General features: G+C 37.0%; 1 protein-coding gene across 13 annotated transcripts in view; it reads right to left on the bottom strand.

The window, feature by feature from the left end:
• Window positions 1–25,223, bottom strand: part of LOC129722423 (gamma-aminobutyric acid receptor subunit beta) — a 187,920-nt gene extending 162,697 nt beyond the window's left edge. For 4 of the 13 annotated variants that reach the window (XR_008727598.1, XM_055675856.1, XM_055675868.1 and 1 more), the window contains exons 1-2: window positions 25,056–25,222; window positions 23,312–24,112 (exon numbers count right to left, since the gene is read on the bottom strand). Coding sequence is in view for 12 of the 13 variants with exons in the window: in XM_055675856.1 (XP_055531831.1) it covers window positions 23,312–23,436 (125 nt within the window). In the remaining variant the exon portion in view is untranslated. The other 9 variants (XM_055675858.1, XM_055675859.1, XM_055675867.1 and 6 more) reach the window with 7 other exon arrangements.
• Between the last annotated feature and the right edge of the window lie 244 nt (window positions 25,224–25,467).

The following is a 25,467-nucleotide window of genomic DNA, read 5'->3' as shown; positions in this document are numbered from 1 at the left end:
GATTTTAAATTTCGAATTTTTAATTCTGGATTCTAAATTGTGGATTCTGGTTTTTAAATTTTGGATTCTGAATTTTGTGTACTTTGTGTGAATTTTTTTGATTCTAGATTTTGGTTCTTGTTGATTTTCGATTCTGAATTCTAGATTTTGGATTCCAAATTCTGTATTTTGGATATTGGTTTCTGGATTCTAAATTACGAATTTTGAATTCCGGATTGTGGATTCTGGATCTTGAATCCTAAATTATAGATTTGAGATTATATATTTTGGGTTCTTGATCATTCTGAATTCTCGATTTTGGAAAGTGGATTCTGGATTTTGGTTTCTGGATCTTGAATTGTGGATTCTGGATTCTAGGATTTTTTATGATTCTGGATTCTCAATTTTGGATTCTGGATTCTAGGATTCTTGAGTCTGGCTTTTGGAGTTTATCGGAGCGACCACGGATTGTGATGATTTTGGTCGAATATTGATAATATTGATACTAATTATTGCTAATAAAATGATTTGCTTTTGTATATTAGCTTTAATATATTAGTCATGATAGCTACTGCTACATATTTTCAAATTTTGCAGCATCTTATTGTTTAATAATTTTTGCAACTGCCGTTCTATGAACATTGAACTTTCGGGCAATTTGAGCCTTTGGTAGATCAACCTCTCCAACAGCTTAGAGATTAGTTAATAACTATTTTCTGGTCCAGCGTTGATGGAACACGTTCCTCAAGATACATTCAACACAAAAACACCAGAAGGGTTGTGTGTTACGGAAATATCCATATTAGGTACTATTTGATTATTTTAGGCTGTTTTTCGGCAGCCAGTCACCATCTTAAAATACGGAATTGGGCATGGGGACGATTTCAGGCTGCTGGGTATCATCTCGATTACGGGAAGTGTCGTATTCGGTACTATTTAGTCATTTTTAGATATTTTCCAGAAACCGGAAGTTGCCACCTTAGACTTTACAATAGCGTGTGGTTAAATTCTCGGCCATTGGGCATCATACTGATTCCAGAAATATCCATACTGGGTAGTATTTGGTATTATATGCCTGTTTTCCTGTAAGTGAAAGTCGCCATTTTTTAATTAAAATTGGCCTCTGGAGTCGATTTTCGGTTTCAACCCTATGTTTCATACCTATGTTGGATACTGTTCAGTCATTTTGGGCTGTTTCCCAGATGGCGGAAGTCACCTTTTTGAGATTTAAAATTGCGTCTGGGATATATTTCTGGTCTCTGGGCGTGATATTTGGCCATTTTGGATCTTTACCAGAAATCGGAAGTTGCCGCCTTGCATTTCATAAAATGGCGCATGGAATTGATTTTTGGCCTTTGTGCATCATATCGATTACGGAAATACCCTGATTGCGGAGTATTCGTTCGTTTTAAGCTGTTTAATTAAAATTGGCATCTGGGTTCGATTTTCGGCCTCAGAATAACATTCCTGTTCCGCAAAAATCCATCTTTAATAGTATTTATCTTGTACATTTTTCAATAGTTTAGTAGTAAACATCATTAAATTAGAACTTTTCGCAATTTGGTTGACGCGTAGTTAGTTTTCCAATGGATTGCAGCAAAAATATAAAAATCCGTTGAAAAATAGTCGAGTTATGAGCAGTTGATATTGGATGTTCAGATTCAAGTTTTCATTTTACACCCTTTTTTAGAAACCTGCCGCAAGACGTAGTTCTACGTCAAAACCTTCTTAAATATGAAACTTGTATGAAACATTAGTAGATCAACTCAATTTCAAATGTTTTCAATTTCGAATTTTATTGACAGAAAAAAAATAATTGGTAAGTTTAAAAAAGTGATACACCGGGCTGCAGAAGAGTCCGCTCTTTCATGGTGCAACTTGGGTAACGCTAAATGGACTCAACAATCGCCTGCTTGATGCGAATCCTATTTGATCCCCTTATTTGCTAAAATTCCGTAGTACTTACGGGAGTGTCACTGAGTGGGTGGCCTCCTGTCAATCCTTTCTAATATGTTTAATATCTGTGGTTTCCAATAACTTTTTTAAATATCAATTAATAACTTTTTGCTCTTCTGGAAGGATTTTTTGGTAGACTAAAATAGTGATTGTTTAATAATAATGTGACCTTTTTCACGAGTATTATAGGACTTGTTTGCAAAATAATCAACTTTAAGTCCAACTTCTTCTTTGAGGCGGTGTCATTGGAATCTATTTTTAGGCTATTTTCAATCATGTAAATCAGCCTTTGATTCTCTCAACTGGCCTAGAGGCACGATGCTGTCCCAACAAGCCAGTCATCGTAGGTTCGAGTACTCGAATGTCAGTAGGATCGTAGCGCTTCGCAATTGCCCTTTACACTTAACAGTTGGCTGAGAAGTCTGTGTATAATAAACAAAGGGTCGAGTTCCGAATCCGAATGTAGCACCAAGGCTTTGCTTAAATCAGCCTTTGATATGAAACTGAAGAATAATCTCAAAAGATTAACAATCAAACTTACTGAAAAAAATCTCCAAGTTCCTGTAATTTTAAAATACAGAAGGCTTCCGAATAAAAGATCATTAACATAACCAATCGATCGCCTATGTTCGCTAAATGAAATTCAAAGTTCAGAGATATACTTCTTTCGTTTCTTTATACATGCAGATTCGTGGCGCGTAAAAAAATCACTTAAATTCCTGCTGTAAAAATACTCACCTCCATCGACGAGTAATGGAAGATATACAATTTACGGCTGAAAATTTGTACACGAGTTCAACGTGAAGACCCCTAACGTAGTAAACTGAATTTCTAAAAGTTTTCTGGGTGTCTGTTGAACGATTTCGGAAAAGACTGAAGAGTAGAATTGATTTCATGTGCGTTTCAAATGAGAAAAAGTTAGGTAAAGTTGAAAACAACGTAAATTCCGAAATCCAAGTAAAAATCTAAAAAATCCAAAAAACCGTGTACTTGTATCAGGTAGCACCCAAGATTTTCTGATGCAGAACACTAACTCAGGATCGATACCAAGCTGCCCACTTTGTTATTCCTGGATAACGGAGCTTTCAAATACAAAAAAAAAAACAGTGTTGTGTTATATTCTATTTTGAGTCCTCGTACATTCTGACAATACATACAAGATGATCGACGCGTGGATCAATACCATCAAAACGACTTTAATGTATTTGAAAAGCATCACGCCAAGGTTCCCTTCAAACGCTGGTTATGAGCTTAACAAACGCTTCTCAATACAACTAAAAACAAGGGAATTAATCAAACACAAGTAACTGCTTTGGTGATTTTCAGCCTCGTAAATTCTCATTAAGCCTAGTTAAATCATTTGACCTAAACATTCACAGAGCGTGTAAGCGTTTGATTTCCACACCCATCCTTCCTGAACAAAAGTTTGCTTCAAACATATTTTCGCTGGTAGAAAAAAAATCCTTCATTACGAACACGGATTGTTTCGTGTGCCTCGGGATTTCCTCCTACTCTCGCCTGAACCGTCGTAAATCCCCGCAGCCGGTTGCGGAACACTATCGGCAACGCTGATTAAGCTGCTACACATTCAGGATGCTACGCACGCGGCAGCGAAAAGTAACGTCTTTCCATCAACAGATCTAGCACACTGATAACCTCCGCATCGGTTGATCGACACGGGCTTGGGTAAAACTGTCCCGAACTCCCTTTCCAATTTACTTGCGGCACTTCCAGCATGTTCCACCTCCATCGACCGACCGTCGTTCGACCAACCGACCAAAGAACGGGTGACGTCACTGCCTAGTTGCGAATTCTCCCCACATTGGCCTCTCGGTTGGCTGTTTCGCACCCCTCTTGTTTCGGTCTTTTTTTCTCTCTCCCTATTGTGGCTAGGAAGTCTGACGGTAGTGTGCAAAAAGGGCCAACCCCGGGTGGAAATAGGTCATTGTGGAAGAGTGGAAATTTGTCACGTTCTCATCGCAAGTACAGGCAGTACACCAGTCACTGTATGCAGAGTGTGTGGAGGTCGTTGTATGAAGCAAGGCCATACTGGTGGTGTAGTGTATTTAGAATGCAAACACACATTTTCCAGCTCGCAGCCATCGTCGTGCATGTTTCAGTAATTGGCCCGAGCAGTCCAGTGGTGGTGGCTCAGAGTGGGTCACACTTTGCACGCACTTAGCCAGTCAGCTATGCAAATTGAACGTTCCACTGTACGGTACGGTTTCTAAATTCACTGCAGGATAGCTGGAATTTTAATTTTCGGTTGCCACTTTTAGGGTTTGACTATTAGTTGCTTAGATTATTTGATGTGTAATTACAAAGTGTGTGACTTAGTTGACAAAGCGTTCACATTACTAATTTGTAACCCTAAGATTAAGCCGCTTACGACAATAGCGAAAGCTGAAGCGAGCGGTTTTTATAATGGAATTGGAAGCGAGCAAACCGCATGAGGACTCTGGTTTACCACTTGCCCCTGTCGACTTCCAAACGCCTACGGCGACGCGGCGAAAGGTTGAAGTGGAATGTTGCGATGTTTATGCAGGCAGGCAGCCGTCGCTTTATCGCGAGCACATTAAAATTAGTATTAACGATTTTCTTATTCATTACTGAGCACGGTCGTTCGGGTCTCGTGATGACCGGATGACACATTTTCCCTGCCTGTTCACCCTGTACACAGAAGGACAGACGGTCGCCATGCCATCGCCGGGCTGGCTGGCAGGTAGCCTACTGGCTACTGGCGAGAAACTCAATTAGGGCTAAAGTTAACGGTTGTAGGTGCTATCCATCTCCTGTTAGCCGATTTGCTCGGTTTGGCTGTTTCTTGTCGGATGAATCGCCTAATTGATCAAATACACGCCACGCAGCTGGCCGGGGACCATCGGGCGATTTGGATAAGCGACAGCGTCGCCAAATTGCTGCTGGAATCGACCACATATTGGAATGGTAAATAAATATACTGGGCAAAGTTTGGCTTCTGGCGGAAAACATGAAAAGCGAATTTACATGAGATGATGGCGATTAAATTTCAATTTAATCGTGCAGACGAAAGCGTTTTTTTCCATACCACCCACGCCTAAAATATATAAATATAATCGCTGTGGAAGCTCAAGGTCAAGGGAATCATTTTAGCCAGCAAAGTGTCTTGGTATAACATGGTTTGTGCTTCGATATTGAGCAAGCCAGAACGAATCAAACAGTTAATATAGTTTGAATTGGCTCTAAACTCTTACCTGTAAAAAAAAAAAAAAATAACAATATTATGCAGGTATTTATGTTTAAAAACTGTGGAACGGAAACAATCTCTGCAATCAGAACTTTGATTCAATGTTCCATTACTCGATTGTTTGCTGTATATTTTATTGCATGACGTTTTCAAAATCATTAAGTGACTTGCTTGTTATTTTTATCCATGCTCATGCAATCACGAATTTACTTTGTTTAGGTCGCATTACTTTTCTGCTGAAGAGTAGCTCGAGAGTGGCTTGCTTTTGGTAACTACGAGTCATTGGGGTTTTGGAAAAATTGGTGTGTAATCTTGCACAAAACCCTCAATGCAGCCAATATGCATTTTTCCCATTTCTAAACTTGATAAAAAACCAGATAAGCTAAAGATGTGAAATCCACTAATAATAGTAACTTTAGTCTGATTGTACTTGACATGTACATTTTTAGAACATGGGAATTTCTAGGACAACACCATCAAATCGTTCACATGGTACTATTTCTCACTGTACGTCAAACATTTTTATCAGATAGAATTACAAAAAATACGTAAATTTAAAAAAAAATAAAATTTTGAATAATTTTTTCATGACCTAGATTAGGCTCGGTTTCTTGTTCGAAGAGTATCATGAACTTTTAATTGCAGATCACATTTCTCACAGATAGGAAGACATCGGGTTTCGTTTTTGTGAACACTAAGAGCATAAATAAAACAAAAATTAATTTTTTGGTCAACATCGAGTGAGGAGTTGCTTGCTAATAGCATAAATTACATGGCGACCGTTTCATATTGTATCACCATAATTTAGACATGACACAAAATTCTAATGTTTAATTCGGGTTTAACTCACTCTGCCCACAATTCAAAAAATGGCTAATATGCCATTTTTACCAAAATCGAGAAAACAGTTTTTCGTGATGGTAAACACCCTAAACAAGGTCCCTACGGGAACCGATTGTCAAAAAATGGATTCGGGAAGGCAGCAAATGTGAAACAATTTTGGTTGATATCCAAAAGAGAGTTGATTGAAAGTTGAAGAAAGTTGACGAGTTGAAATTGAGAAGTTGGCCAATATCCAATATGTTTCAACCTGTGGCTTGTACACGAACCAGTGTGTTATTACTGTACTTTGTTTACTGTACGTCTAACTTACGAAAGTGTGTTGTAGCCTGGTGGTCACTGGTCTCAGGGAGGGATAGTAAGGCCCTTTCATCAAATTTTACTTTTACTTTTTTACGAAGAATATTTGATGCAACAAGATTTGTTTTGCCGCAAACCACAAAAAGCGTAACTGTTTCTCTCTGTCATGAATATTTATTATCTTAAAAATGCAATTTAGCTCTTTGATTAGAGGATATATTACAGAGAAGACCTAGTTAGACCAATGATATTTTTGTTATAATTCTATATTGTTGCTCGAAACAATTGTCTCATCGTCCTTCTCGGCCTCACTTGTGCTTCTGTACTATTTTAATGAATTCAAAGCCATTTTTATCACCAATAAGCACGATTTAATTCACATCGTATAGATATTAGTCAAATTGCACACCGGTTTGTCAACTGACCTTTCGTTAATAATTGAAAAAACGGCTACTGCGTGAAAAATACTTTGCGGGTGGAATTTTCCAGCAAAGTTATCTGTTTCTACTCAACGGCAAGGTTTTAGCATACATGAAGGGTGATATATTCAATAAAAAAGTTGACATGGACAGTCAAAATATTTTGTACCGACAAAAAACTTTAAAATGCGTTTTTCTCGAAAGGATACCTATGGCATATTAGTCATAATTATGGGCAGCACTCCTAGACTATATGATGGTATTTATGATTCCATAGTGCTCCTATTTCGAACAGAAAAAGTTGGATAACATTTTAATAGTATGAATTTCTGTATTTGTGTAACTACTTCCGCAGTTCATTAAGCAGACAATGTGTGCAGTAGGGAAAGCGAAAAATAAGCGAACTGGAAATATGATACAGATTTGGAAAAATATATCAGCTGACTCTTCTGTGTGTGATGAGACATTCATTTTAGTCGTATAAATAAAGCTTGCACAGCAGTGTGTGTAATTAGGGATGAGCAATAGAATAAGTCGGCAGTGGAATGTTTTATTTATTTTAAGAACCTTTTAACTATTCGTCATTCGGGGCAGAGGAAAGTGATACGCATATAGATTGTGGAACTGTACCACCGTCTCCCGTAGTTTAATTGGTCAAAACATCAAGCCGGAAACAGAGAGATTGCGGGCTCAAGTCCCGTCGGGATGCGGTATATTTTTCTAAATCTGTATCATATTTCCAGTTCGCTAATTTTTCGCTTTCCCTACTGCACACATTGTCTGCTTAATAAACTTGAATGTTAACGGGTGAAAGCCGTTGTAAAGAATACTTCCGCAGTCCTTTTCTTTAATTTTCGTGTGATTAGATGATGTATGTGTCTAAAACACGTTTAACAGGTTTGGATTTCAAAGCGTTTATCCAGCGTTTCAGGCTTGTTCGATTTTTGATGTACCTAGGAATGACAATTTTAGGGTATAGATATCATTAAATCGCCTAAACATAAATAAAAAGGCATGCAGGGACAATTAGATGAATTCTAATTCCAATATTGCAAGGAAAAGCCTAGGAAGAATCTTTCGGAGAGATCGTAAAATCACTGAAGGCCATGAAATTGATCACCTAAAGTAATCAAACAAAAATCTTTTCTCGGTTATGCAACCTTTTTTAGGAAACTCGGATGTACGGAAACCAGAAGAACTTATCAAAGTCCTGTATCAATCATCTTTCTTATAAACGAAATTGCTGGGAAGTTGAAAGTTAAAAAAAACTTTCGTTTCGTTTCGCAATCTTAGTTTTGTTATCTAAATTTTATTTCAATTTTTTACATTTGAGTGTGCGTAAAAAACCGCGTACATTTTTAAACTGGGTTAAATTCTCTAATTTGCATAGAAATGCAGCAAATATTCTTAAAACCTTAAGATCTTAAAGAGTTCACTTCTGAAAGTAACGGTAAAAAGCATATACCAAATAACTCCGAAAAGGATAGATTCCAATTGCGAGTCGTTTAGAATTTTTGTTTTCAGGATTAGACAGAAAACGATTTATAAAACAAAAATCGTTACAACCTATAACTGAAAAAAGTTGATTTTTCTTGGAAATTCGCATAAATAAATTACGCGCATTCCGCGGCAATTTTGAAATTCATGTATTTCGTGACTAAGGCTCATTTGATACTGATTTTTTCAATGAATTTTTAGATTTTTAGATAAACTGATAAAATTACCAATTTCTCTGTTTGAAAATGTGTTTTCTAAATCTTTTTTTTCTTTTAAAAAGAGTTGGAAAAACAACCGACAGAATCCCTTTGGCTTTTTCTACTGGGACGTTATTTGTTTCAGAATCCTACTCCTTGAAAGTAACTTCCCAGCTGAAAATGAGACAACAAGCTGATAAATTCGTGTTATATGTTGTTGTGTTGCTTTTGAATAGTGCTGTTCTTCTAATGCCTTTCCGTATTCATAGTTTGCAATATTTTTAGATAAATTTTGTTTCAGTAGTTTACATTGATAACATTTTTATATTCTTTTATATTCTTAAATCCACATAAAATACCTCAAACTTACATTCTGAAAAAAAAAAAATGATTTGAAAAGGAAAAATCTTTAAAAACAATCCGACATCCACATGAAAAACGCGTGAATTTCGAAAAAGAAGCGTAAAGAAGCTATTCCAGTATATTTGATTTCGATTTCCCACTATGCTTTTTTACCCGGATTTTGGAATTTACGTGTTTTTTTAGGCTGATTCCGGAAATTACGCGGGTTTTTTACGCGGATTTCGAAATTTACGAGTTCTATTCCGCGGATTTCGGAATGTACACTGTTTTTTACACGGATTCTTTAAACAGGGTGACAAAATTTTCCAAATTAACTTCTCTGATTTTTCCTGGTATTCTCTGAAACATAACATTAATTTTTTGGAAATTTTGCAGCATCCAGCACAAAAAAACGAACGCAGATGAACACAACTCTGATATCCCAGTTGAAAAAGTATTGTTTTGCTTCTCTGATTTATCTGATCGATGAATCCGATCGAAGAATTTCGATGACCGAAAATGAAGCTTGATTAAGCGATTCATTTCAAGATGAACAGTGAAAATTGCATGTTTTCTCTATTTAAAATCGAGTTTTCCAAAAATATTTTGGTTGAGCTCGAAAACGATACGAAAAATTTAAAAAATACCTAGGTCGTTTTTTTACAGGGACGTTAGCTTCAAATAAAGTTTAGAGGCTTACAAAAAATTAACGTCCTAGCTGATGAATAGTCACTGTTCAATCGTAAAATCTGGAGCAGATTTAATGTATAACATTGGTTTGTTTTTTTTTAGCAAATCTATTTGAGTATTTTCAAACAGCCTCTATTCCATCCTGATTAGCAAAGCCTTGGTGCTACGTTCACATTAAGTAAGGTTGAGAAACGTATAAGAAAGTAACAACCTAGCAGAAAAACACAAAAATACATCTCAGTTTTACATATTAAATTGTTTTGTTTTTACAAACTCTTTTTAATTACATTTAAATAACCTCGTGAAAAACTCCGTTTGTAGCCCATTTTAGAGAAATTTCCAAAAATGGTTAAAGAGCCGAGTTAATTCCATTTGAAAATCAGGAGAAATCTACAGATCGAAAAAAAAGCAAGGAATATTAGAGAATTTGGTTGCGGTTTGGTTCAACCGACACTATCTAAAAACGATTTCAAAAATCACTAAAAACATCCGTAGAATGTAAATTTGTATGCAAAAGGCATGAATTCCGAAATGGGTATGAAGAAACTATAAATTCTTGAATCCAAAAACAAAGACACCGCTTTAGGCAATTTTTTTGCTATAAATTGTGTGTGTTAGTAAAACGTAGAGTTTTTATAAAGAATAAACTATGAGTTAAATTAAAAAATTAAAATGTTTTTTCGAAATTCATTTACGGGGAAGAACGTTTCAATGATAAAAAACTGAACAGAGTTTCGGAAGATATCAAGAATGAAAGAATTAGAGTAATAATTAATTTAAAATTCCATATCTCTTGAAAAACCTTCGTAAAGTCTGAAATGAGGAAGAATCATTTTTTATTCAATGAATAACAAAACAGCAAAATAGGGTTTCGATTGAGATCAACGAAGAAGGAATAAAAATATCGGTCGTTTTTGCTACTGGAACGGTAATTGTATTTACTAATTCAAAATTTTTCGTAAAAAAAAATCTGAAACCGCGTTCTGATATAAAATTCACGAAAGTGACTATAGAACATAATAAATCCCATCTGTGAATTACGACGAAATTCAGAAAAAAAAACTATGAGAAAAGTACGCCACCTTAAAACTACTTTGATGTACGTGTTTTGTTTGTATTTTTGGTATGCATTTTATGAATAACAAAGAGCAAAGTTTAATGATATTTTATTTTTTGAACGAAAAGGTCAAACCGGTCTCATCTTGAACCCTGAAGCTGAAGTATTTTTTCTTAAACTTCTAATTTTGTATTAAGGAAATGGATAAATTTTATGCTGAATTGATGCTGAACATTTGTAGCATAAAATCTATCAAATTTGGCATACACAGGTCACGTTGAGATTAATTCCACAAAAGTAATTTTTTTTTTCGATTTTGATGTTATTTCACGGATCACAAATTTGGGTGTGTTATGGATGGCAAAATAATTTATTTTTCTGACAGTCATCTCAGTATCCACATTAACCCAAAATGAAACGATAGTCTGAAAGTACGGCTAATTAAGGCGAGCCCAACCTTAAATCAACTGTCGGTAGCAATGGAACTGCGCCAGAGAAAACATTCATGAGCTTGCCCATTCTGCGCCAACCAACTCAAAGGAGTCTAGCTGCGGATGAATTCATCAGGAATAAATTTTATTATTCATTTCGACAAGCGTACGTACGATGGATTTGCCACTGGTGAAAACAGGTTTCGCTTGCTCGTTCGCGTTTGACAGCGGAGCTTGAGCAGAGCCCGCACCGATATGTTCAACCTTGCCATATAGCCGGGAGCCACAGAAAAAAAAAAACTGCGAATGGAAGAGGATACGCTGATCGAACCTATCCAGCGGGTGGTCAACTGCGGACTCAGCGGTTCTGTGTATGTTGCTAGCGAAATGTGGCTGCAAAAAGTTCAATATAATGAGAACGCGTGGTTACCTGTGGCGAAAATTGATACATTTTTCACCGCTAAGACGGCGTTCGGCTTGGCCGCACCCAGCATGGTGTGCTCACATTAGAGGTGGGGTGCCGTTACGGGATTCGATCAATCAGAACCAAGAGCTCATGGTGAATCGAACCTGCTGTACGTTGGGTGCCTTCAGTTGCACGAGACTCGCATTCTCTCTCTCTCTCTCTCTCTCTCTCTCTCTCTCTGTCCTTCCGTAGCGGGTGATGTACTTGATGGAAAATCTATTTCCCCACCATGGCACTCGACGAGGACACAATGCACACAACATCAGGGTAACATAGTGCCAAAACCGTACTGTGCGAGGGGCAGCCAGTAGCGTAGGCAGGATTTTTGGTTATTTTGATAAAAAGTTGCAATGTCTCTTTTTTCTGGTATTCTAATCATTAGGCTTGTGTGAAATTTTTCAAAATGAAGTTCACACATTGTACACCCAAACTACGTCTCGGACCTCCCTGTTGAAGGCAACCATGTGAAAGCTATCGATTTGACAGTGGGTACCCGTTCCGACTGGGATTGCCTGTCAAGACGGTTTCCTGCAGGCGGGATTAGTTGAAGTTGCGAGTTCGGTGTGTGTGCTTTCATGTTAAGGGCCACCCATAAATGCCACAAGAATGTCGAAACGTTCACGTTATTACGAAACGGGCCAAACCAATCGATCGATGTTTGTGGGAAATGGATTATACGATGCGCATGAATTATACGATGCGCTTCAGGTGCATCCGAAGGCCTTCGGTGTTCGTAAGCGAAACGGTTCGACCGTTTGCCACACTTCATGGTGTTCTCGGATTTAACTGTAGATCATTTGCGTATTTGCAGGTTTTGTATAATTATACCTAAAAGCAATTCACATATACCAATCCGAATTATTATGATTAAGGTCCATTCAAGGACGCTTCATAGTATGAATTGTATAACTATATGAAAAACTATTCAAAACGCGTGGGATCCGAACGGCGAAAGTCGCGAACCGAGAGTCGCCATTTTTGTTCGGCACCCCGTCGACGATTTCCTGTGCGCTCCAGTGAGCTTGGCTGCTGTGGCCACCAAAATCAAACAAGCACTTGCGAAGTACACCCACACACATTCTGCTGCTACGTGCCAAAAACTGAAAGCCCCAGCACCGAGTACAGCCTAACGGTGGAGCCACCCGGTGTTTATATTTCGTACATCAAAACCTTCACGATATTTGCGTCGTCACCGTCATCATCATCATCGTCGTCATCACTATCTTCACGAAAAGGTATTATCGTCAGTAAGCAGCAGTTGTAGTTCTTATTGTTTCGTTGAGTTCACTTCTTTGTCGGGCCCGGGGTTATTACTGCTGCTACTACCGTTACCGTCGTCGTCGTCGTCGTGGTGGATGATAAACGGATAGCGAAGCTTGCGAGAGCGAGCGAAATCGTGAACAACAACTGCTAAACCCAGCTGGCGAAGAGAAACGTGCGCGGAGACATTGAGAGTGTCTGCACTACACAACAGTAGCTATTAGCGGCTGGCATGGGATTGCACACGCACACACACACACTAATACTCGCAGCACGATGTGCCAAATATTGTGAAACAAAAACTTAGAGCTGGATCCAGCGAATCAAATCCAGGTTTGGCTGCGGAGGAGGCAGCATCTTCGTAATCTTCGCAGTCTTGCTGCGGGATGACCCGGGTGCTCTTGAATTTGGTGCGATGAATGGATAACAATCGGAGCCGTTATTTGGGGCGATGTTTTCTTCAAGCTGTTCACGACAACTGTAACAGTTGTCGTGAGATTTTTGGCTTGGTAGTATTCAAAAGCAATCACTAATCTGGTAATTCGTCACAACCAAGTAAACAGTTCAACAAAATTGTTTTAACTTGAACGAATAATACCGAGATCAAAATCATTCGAAATCTATCAAAAAAAAATAACCAACTGCAAACAAATTTACCATTTTTTTGAATGGTGTTTTTAAAAACTATTCAGAAGAACCGCTATATTCATCTTAACACCTACATTCATCTTATTGCGCTTATTTGTCCAGTTTGCCGTCAAATTTTACTAAATTTTGAATAATAAAAGTAATTTTTATTTTATTTCTCAATTCAGTCTAGTAGTTGGAAGATTTACTTTGAAGAAAAAAAGCAAAAATTTGACGTTAATATAGACTAATAAAAGTAATGAGATAAATATTGGTGCTAAGTTAAATATAGGAGCGGTTCCCCAATGTGGAAAAAATTTTATTTCCTAGATGAGAAGAGCTCAGAGAGAAGAAATGAACATATTGGTCCTTTTTTGTGCTGGGACGTAAGTTTCAAGTAGGTAGCTCTTATAGTCTTACTTGAAACTAACGTCCCAGCAGAGAAAAAGACATTAACAAGTTGATTGATTATTGGTGTTTTACCTCCTAATCGCGGAATCTGAAGTGTTTGTATCAGATGCTAAATTATCATCTATCTGCTGATTATATTTTATTCACAATACATTTATTTGACACGACAAAAGCTATATCTATGCGAATGTTTCCAAAATATCTGTTTTATTAGAGTTTTTATATTTTTTTTTAACTTAGCAAAGCGCTGGCAACTTAAACACTCAAAAATAATTTGATTTACTTTTTTCATATTTTATGTATTCTCGCCTTAATTTTATGATAATTGTTTGTTTGTTTATTTACCCGGTTGATTTTTCAATAAAAATTCCATTTACGAAAAAAAAATTTTTTTTCATTATTGATGTTATTTTGACGTAAACGGATAAAATTGAATGTAAATTGCAAACTATCTATATCATCGTTCAGTTTGTTTTTACTGAGAAAATAGAATGATAAAATTACACAAACAAAATAAATGATAAAATTGATAGATCACCAAAATTTCAGCATTTACTACCTCTGGATTGATTATTCTTGTTTCCGGTTCAGGGAAAAGTAGCAACAGTTATTGTTTTTTTTTAATTGGAACACCAGTTTTTTTTTTTTTGATGAAGAGAAATTTACTGTTGAACTAACCTAATAAAAAATACGTCTTTCCGAATAGTTTCCCTGTTTTACTTCCGGGTGAAACATTCTTATTCAAATAATTCCTCCAGATCAGGTAGAAAGCGTTATATATTGCTGTGATTACGGTGCTGGTTCTCCTGTTTTTTTTTTGACAGAATATTCATAGGAGTTCTGAAAAATTAAATTTTTAACAGCTTTTTTTTTCTTCATATGCTTTTTTTCTAGTTTTTTATTTGTTGTTCATTTGTTCAATGATTTCGTGAAAATTTGGTGTTTAATCCGTGCATTCTTCGTGAATATTGGCTTAATGAGATGAATAATGGAGCAATTAGCCTATCAACATTAAATAAAGTTGGGTAATTATTTTCCAACTTTTTTTTTAATAGAAACAAATTTTATTTAGCGGTCTATCTCTTGGGTATAATCTACGATAAAATTTATTCAACAAATGCATTTAAGGTATTTGCTTAACAAGCAAAAATGCATTCTAAGAAAAATTCTTTTAAAAATCGAATGTTTGTAAGCATCCCCAATATAATTTAATAAAAACTTTAGTTTTCTCATCTTTTACAATAAAAATAAACGTTGTTAGTTTTGTATTAAAAACTTTGAAAAACGCTCTTCCGTTTGTATCCGAGAGCTTTGTCAAAGTATGTATAAAAAAATACCCGTGCCAGAAAAAAATGTTCTCCATCATGTCATGATTTCGAATGTTTTCAAATTGTCTCAATAAAAATTGTAGAGGAATATTTGGCCACAGAACATTATTAATGTTATAACAACATTTTTTTAACAAAAAGATTTTTGATTTGTGGGATTTGAGCATTACTTCAAACCATCCCGTGGCACACTGTTTCCAAAGCTGCAAAAACGTGATCGAAATTATTTTGACCCAAAAACATTGATTTTAGAACCGCAACGTCTTCAGCAAAGTTGTTTCAATAATTATTCTCTATGTTATAGAGTTACAATTCCATGATTAATCCACTCAAGAGTGAGAAACGAGTTTTACTTTTATCATTTTGGAATATAAAAATCCACTTTGTTCAGCAAAGTTGTAGAAAATTTTAAAAGAAACAACTTTGTTGAAGACATCATACTTCTATCTATTTATTTGAATGGATTTTTGTGTAGCTTTCTATAGATTGCAATTAAAAATCTTTTTTCACTATTTAACTTTTTAAAGTAAATTTCCACAATTTTTGAATGTTCTACAAAATTATTTGGTACAACATAACTAACAATATTTCCGAAGAAAGTTTATTTTTATCTCACATATATTTTTGGTTGTTGACGTTTTTTTTACTAGAATAATGAGCTAATTTAAACTAATTACTCTTACCTGAAAAAATAATGATTTTAGAGTAAAAGTGTCTTCAGTAAAGTTGTTCTATTAATTATTCTTCATTTTGTAGAAGTTAGAATTTTGTGATTAATCTACCTAAAAGTGAGAAATGAGTTTTATTTTTCTCATTTTTGCAAATAAAAGTCCACTTTGCTGAGTAAAGTTCCAGCACATTTCGTAAGAAACAACTTTGCCGAAGATACTATAGTTTTCTCTAAAATGCCCCTAAAATCAATTTTTTGATATAACTTTTTATAGTTTTTTTCTAATGATTTTCAATGTTCTATAATGTTGTTAACTATAATAAAACACAGTTCACTGAAGAAAGTTTATTTTTATCTCTCAAGTTTATTTAGTTATTAAAGATTTTTTATAAAACAATGCACTTATTTATTTACAAATATCTGCACAGAAGACAGCGAGAGACAAATACTTATATCTGGACCAAACGACGTTTTTCTTATACTTGAATATAGAAAAGGCTTAATCTGCAGATATTCGCAGATTTTTAAAGATATCTGTTAGTAAATTAGTGCATTGTTTCAATAGAAATCGTCAATAACCGATGAAATATGAGAGACAAAAATAAACTTTCTTGGATGAAATTGTGTGTTTTGTGATAGTAAACAACAATGTAGAACATTGGAAAATTGTAGTTTTGAAGGTTGTAAAGTACAAAAAAGTGATATAAAAACGACGAAATACTTATTGTAAATCAGGTTTTTCAACCACCATTTTATGAAATAACTTCCTAAATAGTTTCTACACATTCCAAGGGTTATATTTCAAGACAATAGCAATTGGTGGAAAAATTTATTTGAAAATCCCACAGTGCACAGTGGTCTCAACTCGAAAAATCGTGATCGTCCTAGCTTTGACTGAGAAAAATTGATTTTATGTACTCCATGTCTTCAGCAAAATTGTTTCATAGAACAAGGCCTTACTTTTGGCGTTTCTAGTTTTTCGATCAATCCACCTAACAGCTAGATAAAATATTTTTTCTAATTTTCAATATATCAGATTGCTTCCTTCAGCAAAGTTGTGGAAAATTTTAAGAGAAAAACAATTGCTGAATACTGCGATGTCATATATGTACGTTGGACACGACAAAATAGAGTTTTTTGGGGAGCACCCCTCCTTAAAATTAGTTTTTTGTCTATAACTTTCTCTATGATTGTCAAAACAATAAATTTTATAAAGTCATGAGAATCTTAGTTGAATTAATAAAATCTTAGAACATTTTGCATTGTTTTGACCATTACAGACAAAATTATAGACAAAAAACTGATTTTAAGGAGAAGTGTTCAACAAAAAACTCTATTTTGTCGTGTCCAACGTACAGATAGGACATCGCAGTATTCAGCAATTGTTTATGTTTTAGAATTTTCCACAACTTTGCTGAAGGAAGCAGTCAGATATATTGAAAATTAGAAAAAAATATTTCTTTTATCTAACTGTTAGGTGGATTGATCGAAAAAACTAAAAACGCCAAAAGTAAGGCCTTGTTCTATGAAACAATTTTGCTGAAGACATGGAGTACATAAAATCAATTTTTCACAGTCAAATCTAGGACGATCACGATTTTTCGAGTTTAGACCACTGTGCACTGTGGGATTTTCAAATAAATCTTTCCACCAATTGTTATTGTCTTGAAAAATAACCCTTGGAAGGTGCAGAAACTATTTTGGAAGTTATTTCATAAAATGGTGGTTGAAAAACCTGCTTTACAAAAAGTATTTCGTCGTTTTTATATCCCTTTTTTGTACTTTACAACCTTTAAAAGGTCATTACTCAAAAATGTACCGTACGATGATTTTGAAATTTTGACCAGACATTCTAGACGTCATAACGAATCGAATGGTGTACTCAGATTCTTTGGTGCATTTATTTTATAATAACGGTCTGTGGCAGCACCGTGCCTCACTTCAGGGTTTTTGTCTAAATTACACGAAGGATTCTCGTTTTTAAGGCAGCGATATGCTGCGGCCTCTTGCAAGGAATTTCAAGAAAGCTTTTTTTTGTTAAGCGTTTTTTCTAATTCCTTTCATATAATTTATGAAAAATCGCGCACTGGTCATCACAGGTGAGGCCCTGAAGCTCAAATAAAAAAAAAATGATAGATTATAGGTTTTGAGCTATCCCTGTGAATTTTGGTGCCCTCAGCCACCAACATTTTCTCAAAGACTTAAATGAGTTTCCTTGTAAACATAACATTGAAGTTGAAGAGTGCCCATTGAAGAACCCCCAAGCACTGACTATGGGGCACTCTTACGTAAGTTGACGCGTTTCGGTAATGGCTTGGGGCACCAAAATTCACAAGAATGGTTGAAAAGCTGTATTCTTTCTAGGGTAGCTATTTTGAGCTTTAGGGTGGCATATGTTTTCGCTTTTATCAACCTGTAACGATGAAAATCGAAATATCAAATAGTCAATACTCGTCACAAAATAGCTATTTTTATTACTACGCAAAGGTAACTTCCAGTAAAATACCATACGCACCAAAACATTGAGTTTACAGAGCAAGATATTAGAACCAAAAGCAGCATGTTCATTCAATTGTATTTCGCATTTTTTTAAGCTTGAGCTTAAGCTTGATGATCGTACATTTCGTAGTTATTTCTTCGTGATGGATCTGAGTTAGTGAAGTTGCACAGAAAACCACATAGATACTTGAGCTTAAGCTTGATGATCGTACATTTCGTAGTTATTTCTTCGTGATGGATCTGAGTTAGTGAAGTTGCACAGAAAACCACATAGGCTACTTGGGATTATTTTACCATCTTCAATGTATTACAATTCAGTAACTTCTGCTTTTGTATAGATCGAGAACGGTGCCGGCTACGTTTTTGCGGTCGGTTAGGGACGTAAAGAAGGAAGTGTAATTATCGTCGTTGTTGAGACCCAGTTTACCACTGCGACTGTCACGAAAAGGAAGTGGTATATATTTGTCACCACGAGGTAAGTGACGAGTTTTGATATTTTTACCCTTCTCTCTACGCTTGTTACTGCTCTTCTTTATGAAGCCACGTTGGTTACTCCTGTCAAGTATCGGCATTTTAAATAACCTGGAGAAGTACTCATTCAACTGCGTTTAGGGCTGTCTTTTTTATTTCATTTCAGAATTTTGGCGTAGGAGAATGGTGGGAAAGCCTGAGCGTAAAATACTACTTCCAATGTCCCCTATAGGAGTATTTATCTAAGTACACAAGCGTAGAATTGACGCAAGACTACGAATGGTATAAAAATTCAATTTCAACTCTACTTTTTATATTATTCGCATTGTCAATCTACTTTTGCACCAAAACTTTGTAATGCCAACTGCCAAGCTACATAGTACCTGATTATCAATGGCCGTCCACAATTGAATAAGATGCTTATATAAGGTACACAACTAAGTTCTCGTTATTTGTTAATAGTATGTAGCAGTAGTAAAAGTTGGGCGATTGTTACACATCTGAAACGTTATGAACCAAGCTGAGACATACGAGAAACAAACAGCCTCAACACGTCAATGCAAACTGGAGCTGGACTGCATCGAGAGTTAAGGAAAGTTGAAAGAAATACTGCTGGTTCCGTTACTTCACAGACGATAGCTTCGATGACGATGACTGACTGCGTGAAGGAAGGCCACAGATCTTCGAAGATACTGAATTGGCTCGGTTAGGATCTATGCCAAACGCAGGAACAGCTTGCTTCGGTACTAGAAGTTACCCGCCAAGCCATTTCCAAACGTTTGTATGCTTTGGGAACTAATGAAAAACAAGAAACATGGGTTCCTCATGTTTTGAGGTCAAGGGACGTTGAGCGTCGTTTGTTTTGGCTACAAACAACTGATTCGTTGGAAAAATAGGAAGGGTTTTCTTCATCATAGTGGGTGATTAATAACAATTCATTATAATAACCCAAAAAAAAAAAAGTCATGGGAATTGCCCGGCCATGCAGGCTTGTCGTTACTGCTAAGAAAATCACTAGCGTGTAGAAGCACATTCCAAGTAACGATATATGTTTCATGATACTTTTGGAGACTCTTTTAAAACTTATTTTGTACTTATATACGCTTTGAAACCTGAAATGTTACTTGGGATGTGTCACTGCGGAAACAACTTGCTTGTGTGTACCTAAGGAGCTTGAAATAAATTACCGCGGTGGAATCTGATCAAAAACTACACAGCAGAGCGCACTGCAGGGCTTTTACTGCGTGTTTCTTAAGCATACATAAATGAGGGGAGCATCTTTTTTTCCTAATTGGGGACATTATACCACTGCGATCTATTGTGGTGAGGGGAGCATCTAGGAAGAAGAGTAGATTGCGTTGTTTGCTTTGCATCTCGAAACTGAAAAAAATGAGTCCAGCCGCCCGTCACGCATGTTTGCTTTCCGAATGCTATCTAATTTATCTCGGCAGTGAGCACCGTGGTGTACTTGTGTGTATTGTCACTAGAGTGATTCAACACTCTTGTTTCGCTCAGCTGTGGTATAAGCAGCAAGTGTATGATTTTTTTTGTGAGCGGCAGGAACACAGCATAAAGCAGAAAGAAGAGGTGTGGTGCAAAAAATTGCTACACACAGCGCTCATGCTCGGCAAGAAGTGAGCGGTGAATATTCCCTCTACTCATTCCACATATTGGGGAGAATAGCAAGCTTGCTTCTACGACGTCGGCTTGCCCGAAAATACACACTGCAAAGGTTATGCTGTGTATTTGTGGGACCAGGTCGGTGTCATTTGTTATGAGTTGTTGGTACCTAACGTATTCATTACCGGGGAACTGTATCGACCTTAATTTAGGCGATTAAACCGAGCAAAGCAAGCAAAGCCTTGGTGCTACATTCCGTATCGGAGCTCGACCTTCTTTTTTCATACACAGACATTGCAGCCAACTGTTAAATGTAAAGGACAATTGCGGGGCTAGCGCTACGATCCCACTGACACTAACAGTCTCTCCCGAGCCGAGACTTGAACCTACGACGATTGGTTTGTTAGGCCAGCATCGTACCTCGAGACCAGCTGGGAGAGTTAAACCGAGCACTGCGAGAAAAATGGCCACAATACGAGGAGAGGCACAAACAAGTGATTCTACTTCATGACAACTGCGCCGTTCGATCATCACTCATTCCGTTCGATGGCAAATTGTTTAGTTGATCAGCATATAAAGATAGCGAAATATGGCTTCGATTCGTGGATAGTCTCAAAAGACGAACACCTTTATCGTATCGGTATTAAAGCTCTGCCGGAAATATGAGACAAAGTTGTAGCTAGCGTGGGCAACACTTGATTGATTTTCAAAATAAAATTGCATTTCAATTGAAAAAAAAAAAAACAGCAAAAACTTAGTTGTGCATCTAATATACGACATATGTAAGTTTATTCTTCTGCCGTGGGGGCATCAAGTTCTTAAGGAAAAGGACCGTAAACATAATGTACTATGCAGGTCGCACACAATCGTACGTGTAATAGGGGACAGAAGCTGCTCGGGAAAAATTGGAAAAGGGCTTAAATAACTATCATTATATCTGCTAGGTTGATTTCACCAAAAGTTCTGCTCGAATGCGATGATGATTGACCGGCATTGATAGCAATAATTGGAAATTAAGAAAAAAAAAATGAATGCTTCACCGTTCCAAAATATATGCGGAAAAGAATATTGTGCTCCAAATATAAAGTATTACAGAAGCTTCGACGATCTACTCGTCTCATTTGAAATACAAAAGCGAGTCGAGTCGACCTATAATTGCAGTCAATCCTGACTTTGTGCGACGTTTTTTGTACGAAATTTTTTTGTGCGATTTTTTTTTGTGCGGTATATGAAAAAGGACCACATCCGACAAGATTTCCAGCCATTTAGTTTTTCCGATCCTTGGAATGAATTTCAACGCATTACATAAGTGTTGCGCCCAAAATTACTATTTGAGCCAGTATAACGAAGGAAAAGTCACGTATTGCTAGCCTACGAAGGTATAAATTAGTAGATTTATAAATGTTCAATTCTTGTTGAGGAATTTATGGTTTTTATGGTATTCATATTCATGAGATGAATTTTCAATCACCATCAGTAGCAGTATTGCAGTTTTGATTGCACGCGAATAGAAGTCGTGCTTGCTGCAATGATAGACGATGAGAAACTAGCGATGCTCTGCTTTACATATACTCTACGGAACTGTTGCTTTACCAGCATGTTTTCTTTCAAGACATCAGTTTCTATAACGCTCTAACAGCAGATTTTAAAATTTTTCAAGCGAAGGGGTTGTTTCAAACTTTTCGAAAATTTTTACCTTCGAGACATCAAATTCGTCTAGGTTCATGGAAGCATACATAACTTATACGTATTGGGACGGGGAGCCTGAAGAGCAAAAATCTATTGTGTTTTTCAACTTTCTAGATATTTTAAACTGAAATCAAAATGAAAGTTTGAAATATATATAAAGAAACAGCGAACTCCTGATACATTTTTATTTTAACTATGTGCATTGTGCACGATATCTTAACGCTATTTCTAGAACTGAGTGAAATTTTGTGGTGTTGTTCTTGATTATAATAATTGATTCATAAACGTCAGTTTTGCGATATGATGGTATAAGACAATTTTAATATTACGTATTTTTCGACTATTAAATTATACGTTTTATTGTACCGCACGTTATATCGAAGTATGAAAAAAAAATGGGAAAAGCTAGGCTCTTAACATTATATGTTGTGCCATTTTTGACAGTAAACATATAGTTCACCTGGAAGATTTTTTATTTGGTTTTCCGTCGGCTTAATTTCACCACTTTATCGTTCCAATCACCGATAGTGAAAGGACCTTAACTTACAATTATTTACATTCTCTTAAGATGGAGCGTGATTTTTCGTTCCAGAATAGCAATTTTTGTGAAATCCGACGTTTTCAATGATTTAAAAGTCATGGTTTTATTTTACATTAAATATGATTATCTTTCGTGACCAATTTCAACAAAATATTTTGCGAATGAGCAGGCTGTCTTTAAATCCCAAACGAATGAAAAGCATACAGATGAAATGTGTGATTCGGAAGTTACGGAAAGAAACTTGATAAAAATCCTTGGTATAATTCAGAATATTTAGATTATTTCGTAAAATGACAATACACTATTTATTTTAATTAATTTGAATACTTATTCCGAATAGAATAATGTATTTCGAGGTAAAATACAATATACATAAGGAAGATACATAAAGCTTTCATATGTCTCTAAGATTCATTTCTTCAACCCGAAAAAATAGAATAACGGAATATTTGAATATAAGCAAAAAAGTATATTACGTTTAACCCCTTTTCAACCAATTTAAGCAAGCGCCCCAATCAGGTTTTTTTTTCTCATAGCCATCAGGGCTAACTTGAATGTACGAGCCTGATCCAACCCGAACGGGATAACTCATTTATTATACCCCTTCGAAAAAAAAAACCCGTACTCTTAATGGCCTTGAGCGACGACGCCTCGGATTGTTTGAGATGAGTGCGGGCCAGTTTCCAGGCGGTTTAAATGACGCATGTAAAGCTGGGCGCAAATGGCAACCTAATTGACATTCGGGCTGAAACGTAAACATACTGTTTTTTTTTTGCTGTTTTCAATTTCACTTACCCCGCGAGCACGTATGGTGGAGTCCTATTTATAGTCTGAGGCAGAAACAGCGCCAGGTTAAGTGTCAAAATCAGGACACCTAAAGAGGGGCACCTGACGTGCGGCACTTCGATATCCAGCGACATGGTTCCTGTCGGTTGATCTGTGTCGATGGTTGGTTCCGTTGGGCTCCTTTGGCTGCGAAAGGTTTTTTTTCTAAGCTATCCCCCTAGTTGATCGCTTTATGCGTTGGATTCTGAGAGTAGAGGTCTTTTTCTTTTCCCCTGGCGGATGGTTCCCTCTGCTCCTTGCGGATGGTATGCAGGTACCTTTTTGCTCTCGCAGGCAAAAAGTGATCTCAATTCTCGCTTTTGTTTCGGTTGCTTGCGTTGTTGTTGCTGTTGTATTTCTTTTATCTTTCTTTCTTTTTTTGGAAAATTGAGGTAATAGCTGGATGTTGCTGTTGCTAATTTATGTGCTCTTTTCGGTGCGTCTCATTTTTTCCACAAGATTTGGGGTACGTCGCAGTTGTTGTTGTTGTATCTGCTGGAAATTGCAACTTGCCTCCCTGGATTTCCGCTTGTGGCTGCTCTCGCGCTTGCTAGTAAAACCTTTTTCGCTAATCTCCAACCATTTATTTAAAGCACTTTATTTCTTCTTCGTCACTTCCACCACACACACTGAAGTTGCTTACTCTGTTGGTCACCCCGATTTTGTCGGTAAGTTGTTCATTTCACCGAGCAAATTTTCTCATTGCTAGTATATTGATGCTTTCGAATCGTTCTACGCTACTGCAGATTATCGAATACATTTTGCGTTATCCTAGGAGAAACAAGAACAGGAAAATGAAGCGAACAGAAAACTGTGCTAAAAGCTCGACACCGCATGGAAAGTGAGGTCCTGTCGTTTTAACCAACTTCTTCTCACGAACTTAACCCAGTTCTAGCCCTAAAACAAAACTTAAAATTTTGCGAACACCTGAATGTACTGTCACTTTTTACGCGTTACAACCTAACCGCATAGTAATTCACACGATGAAAAATGAAATTTTCTCACAAAACAACGGCAGTAGGACAGCAGCGAATCCTCTTCCATCGCTACAGCTGCCGCCTTGCTCGACTGTTCAGTATTTTATATAATTTCATTTTGCCAGCACAAATAACAGCCATATCGGGCTGAATTTCCATCTCAGACTAGAATATTTTGGGTGGGACACACAAAAAAACTACACATTTGGAAAAGTTGCTCCAAAAGCTCTGTCACTCCCGACTCCCTCGATTTCTCTCTTTCTCGTCCTCTCTCTCTCAAACACACACGGCTACTGTCCTCACGCACTAAAAAGCTCGTTCGGTAAGGATGAGAGTGAAAGAATCAAAAGCCAATTCTAGTCAACAGTAGTAGTAGCAACAGCAGCAGCAGTAACAGAAAAGCTTTTCCCTATTAGCTGTCCACTTCGACACTTGAAGCCGGGAAGGAAGCTTTTGTTCGGTGTGCAAAATTGTTCCTTCCGATGGCACCTGCGCGCTAGCACCGCTCCATCCGAAAGCGGCCCAATTCTCTCTGTCCGTTGTTCGACACTGCTCTAATGCAAAAAAAAAATTCGTTTTTTGCAGGGTCCAGGTTTCTACACGCACTTTCAGCTATCGATTTGCTGCGCCTAAATACTGGTCAACATTTGGCTCGAGACCAAGCCCACTGGAACATCACTTCTGGTAGGTTCAGTGGAAATTTCACTACACTTCGACACTAGAACAACCAAACTCACTGCTGCTAGCTTAAAGCTTCGAATCCTGCTGTTACTGCTTGTTCAGGGTCTTTAGGACACCTCCGAGGAGTAGCGTTCCGGACCGTCCTCGTCCGCTGTGGGAGCAGCATTTGGCGTTTTGTTCCATTCGCTGAAGCTTTTCTCGTACGACTGAGCCCATGGCTGGGCCCGGTGATCCTGCCAGGCAGTAGAATTGCTTCCTACGACACTTCGTGTTTGTGAGCGTAGTGCGAGAGCGCAAACTTCTGCTGAGCAGTAAAGTACAGACAGTACAGACCAACTGCCAAATGTATGACCTGCCCAGCATTTGCAGGATGTCGTAAAGCAGGGATGCGCGCGGTGAGGTGGAACGAATGTGATTACCTTTGTACAGTGGGATGCCACGCCGCACGACAGCGGCCAACTGGTGGAC

Source organism: Wyeomyia smithii, chromosome 2, assembly GCF_029784165.1.
Source record: "Wyeomyia smithii strain HCP4-BCI-WySm-NY-G18 chromosome 2, ASM2978416v1, whole genome shotgun sequence".
Lineage (NCBI taxonomy): Eukaryota > Metazoa > Arthropoda > Insecta > Diptera > Culicidae > Wyeomyia > Wyeomyia smithii.
The sequence above is the reverse complement of the archived record's forward strand: the minus strand, read 5'-3'. Positions and strand labels throughout refer to the sequence as shown.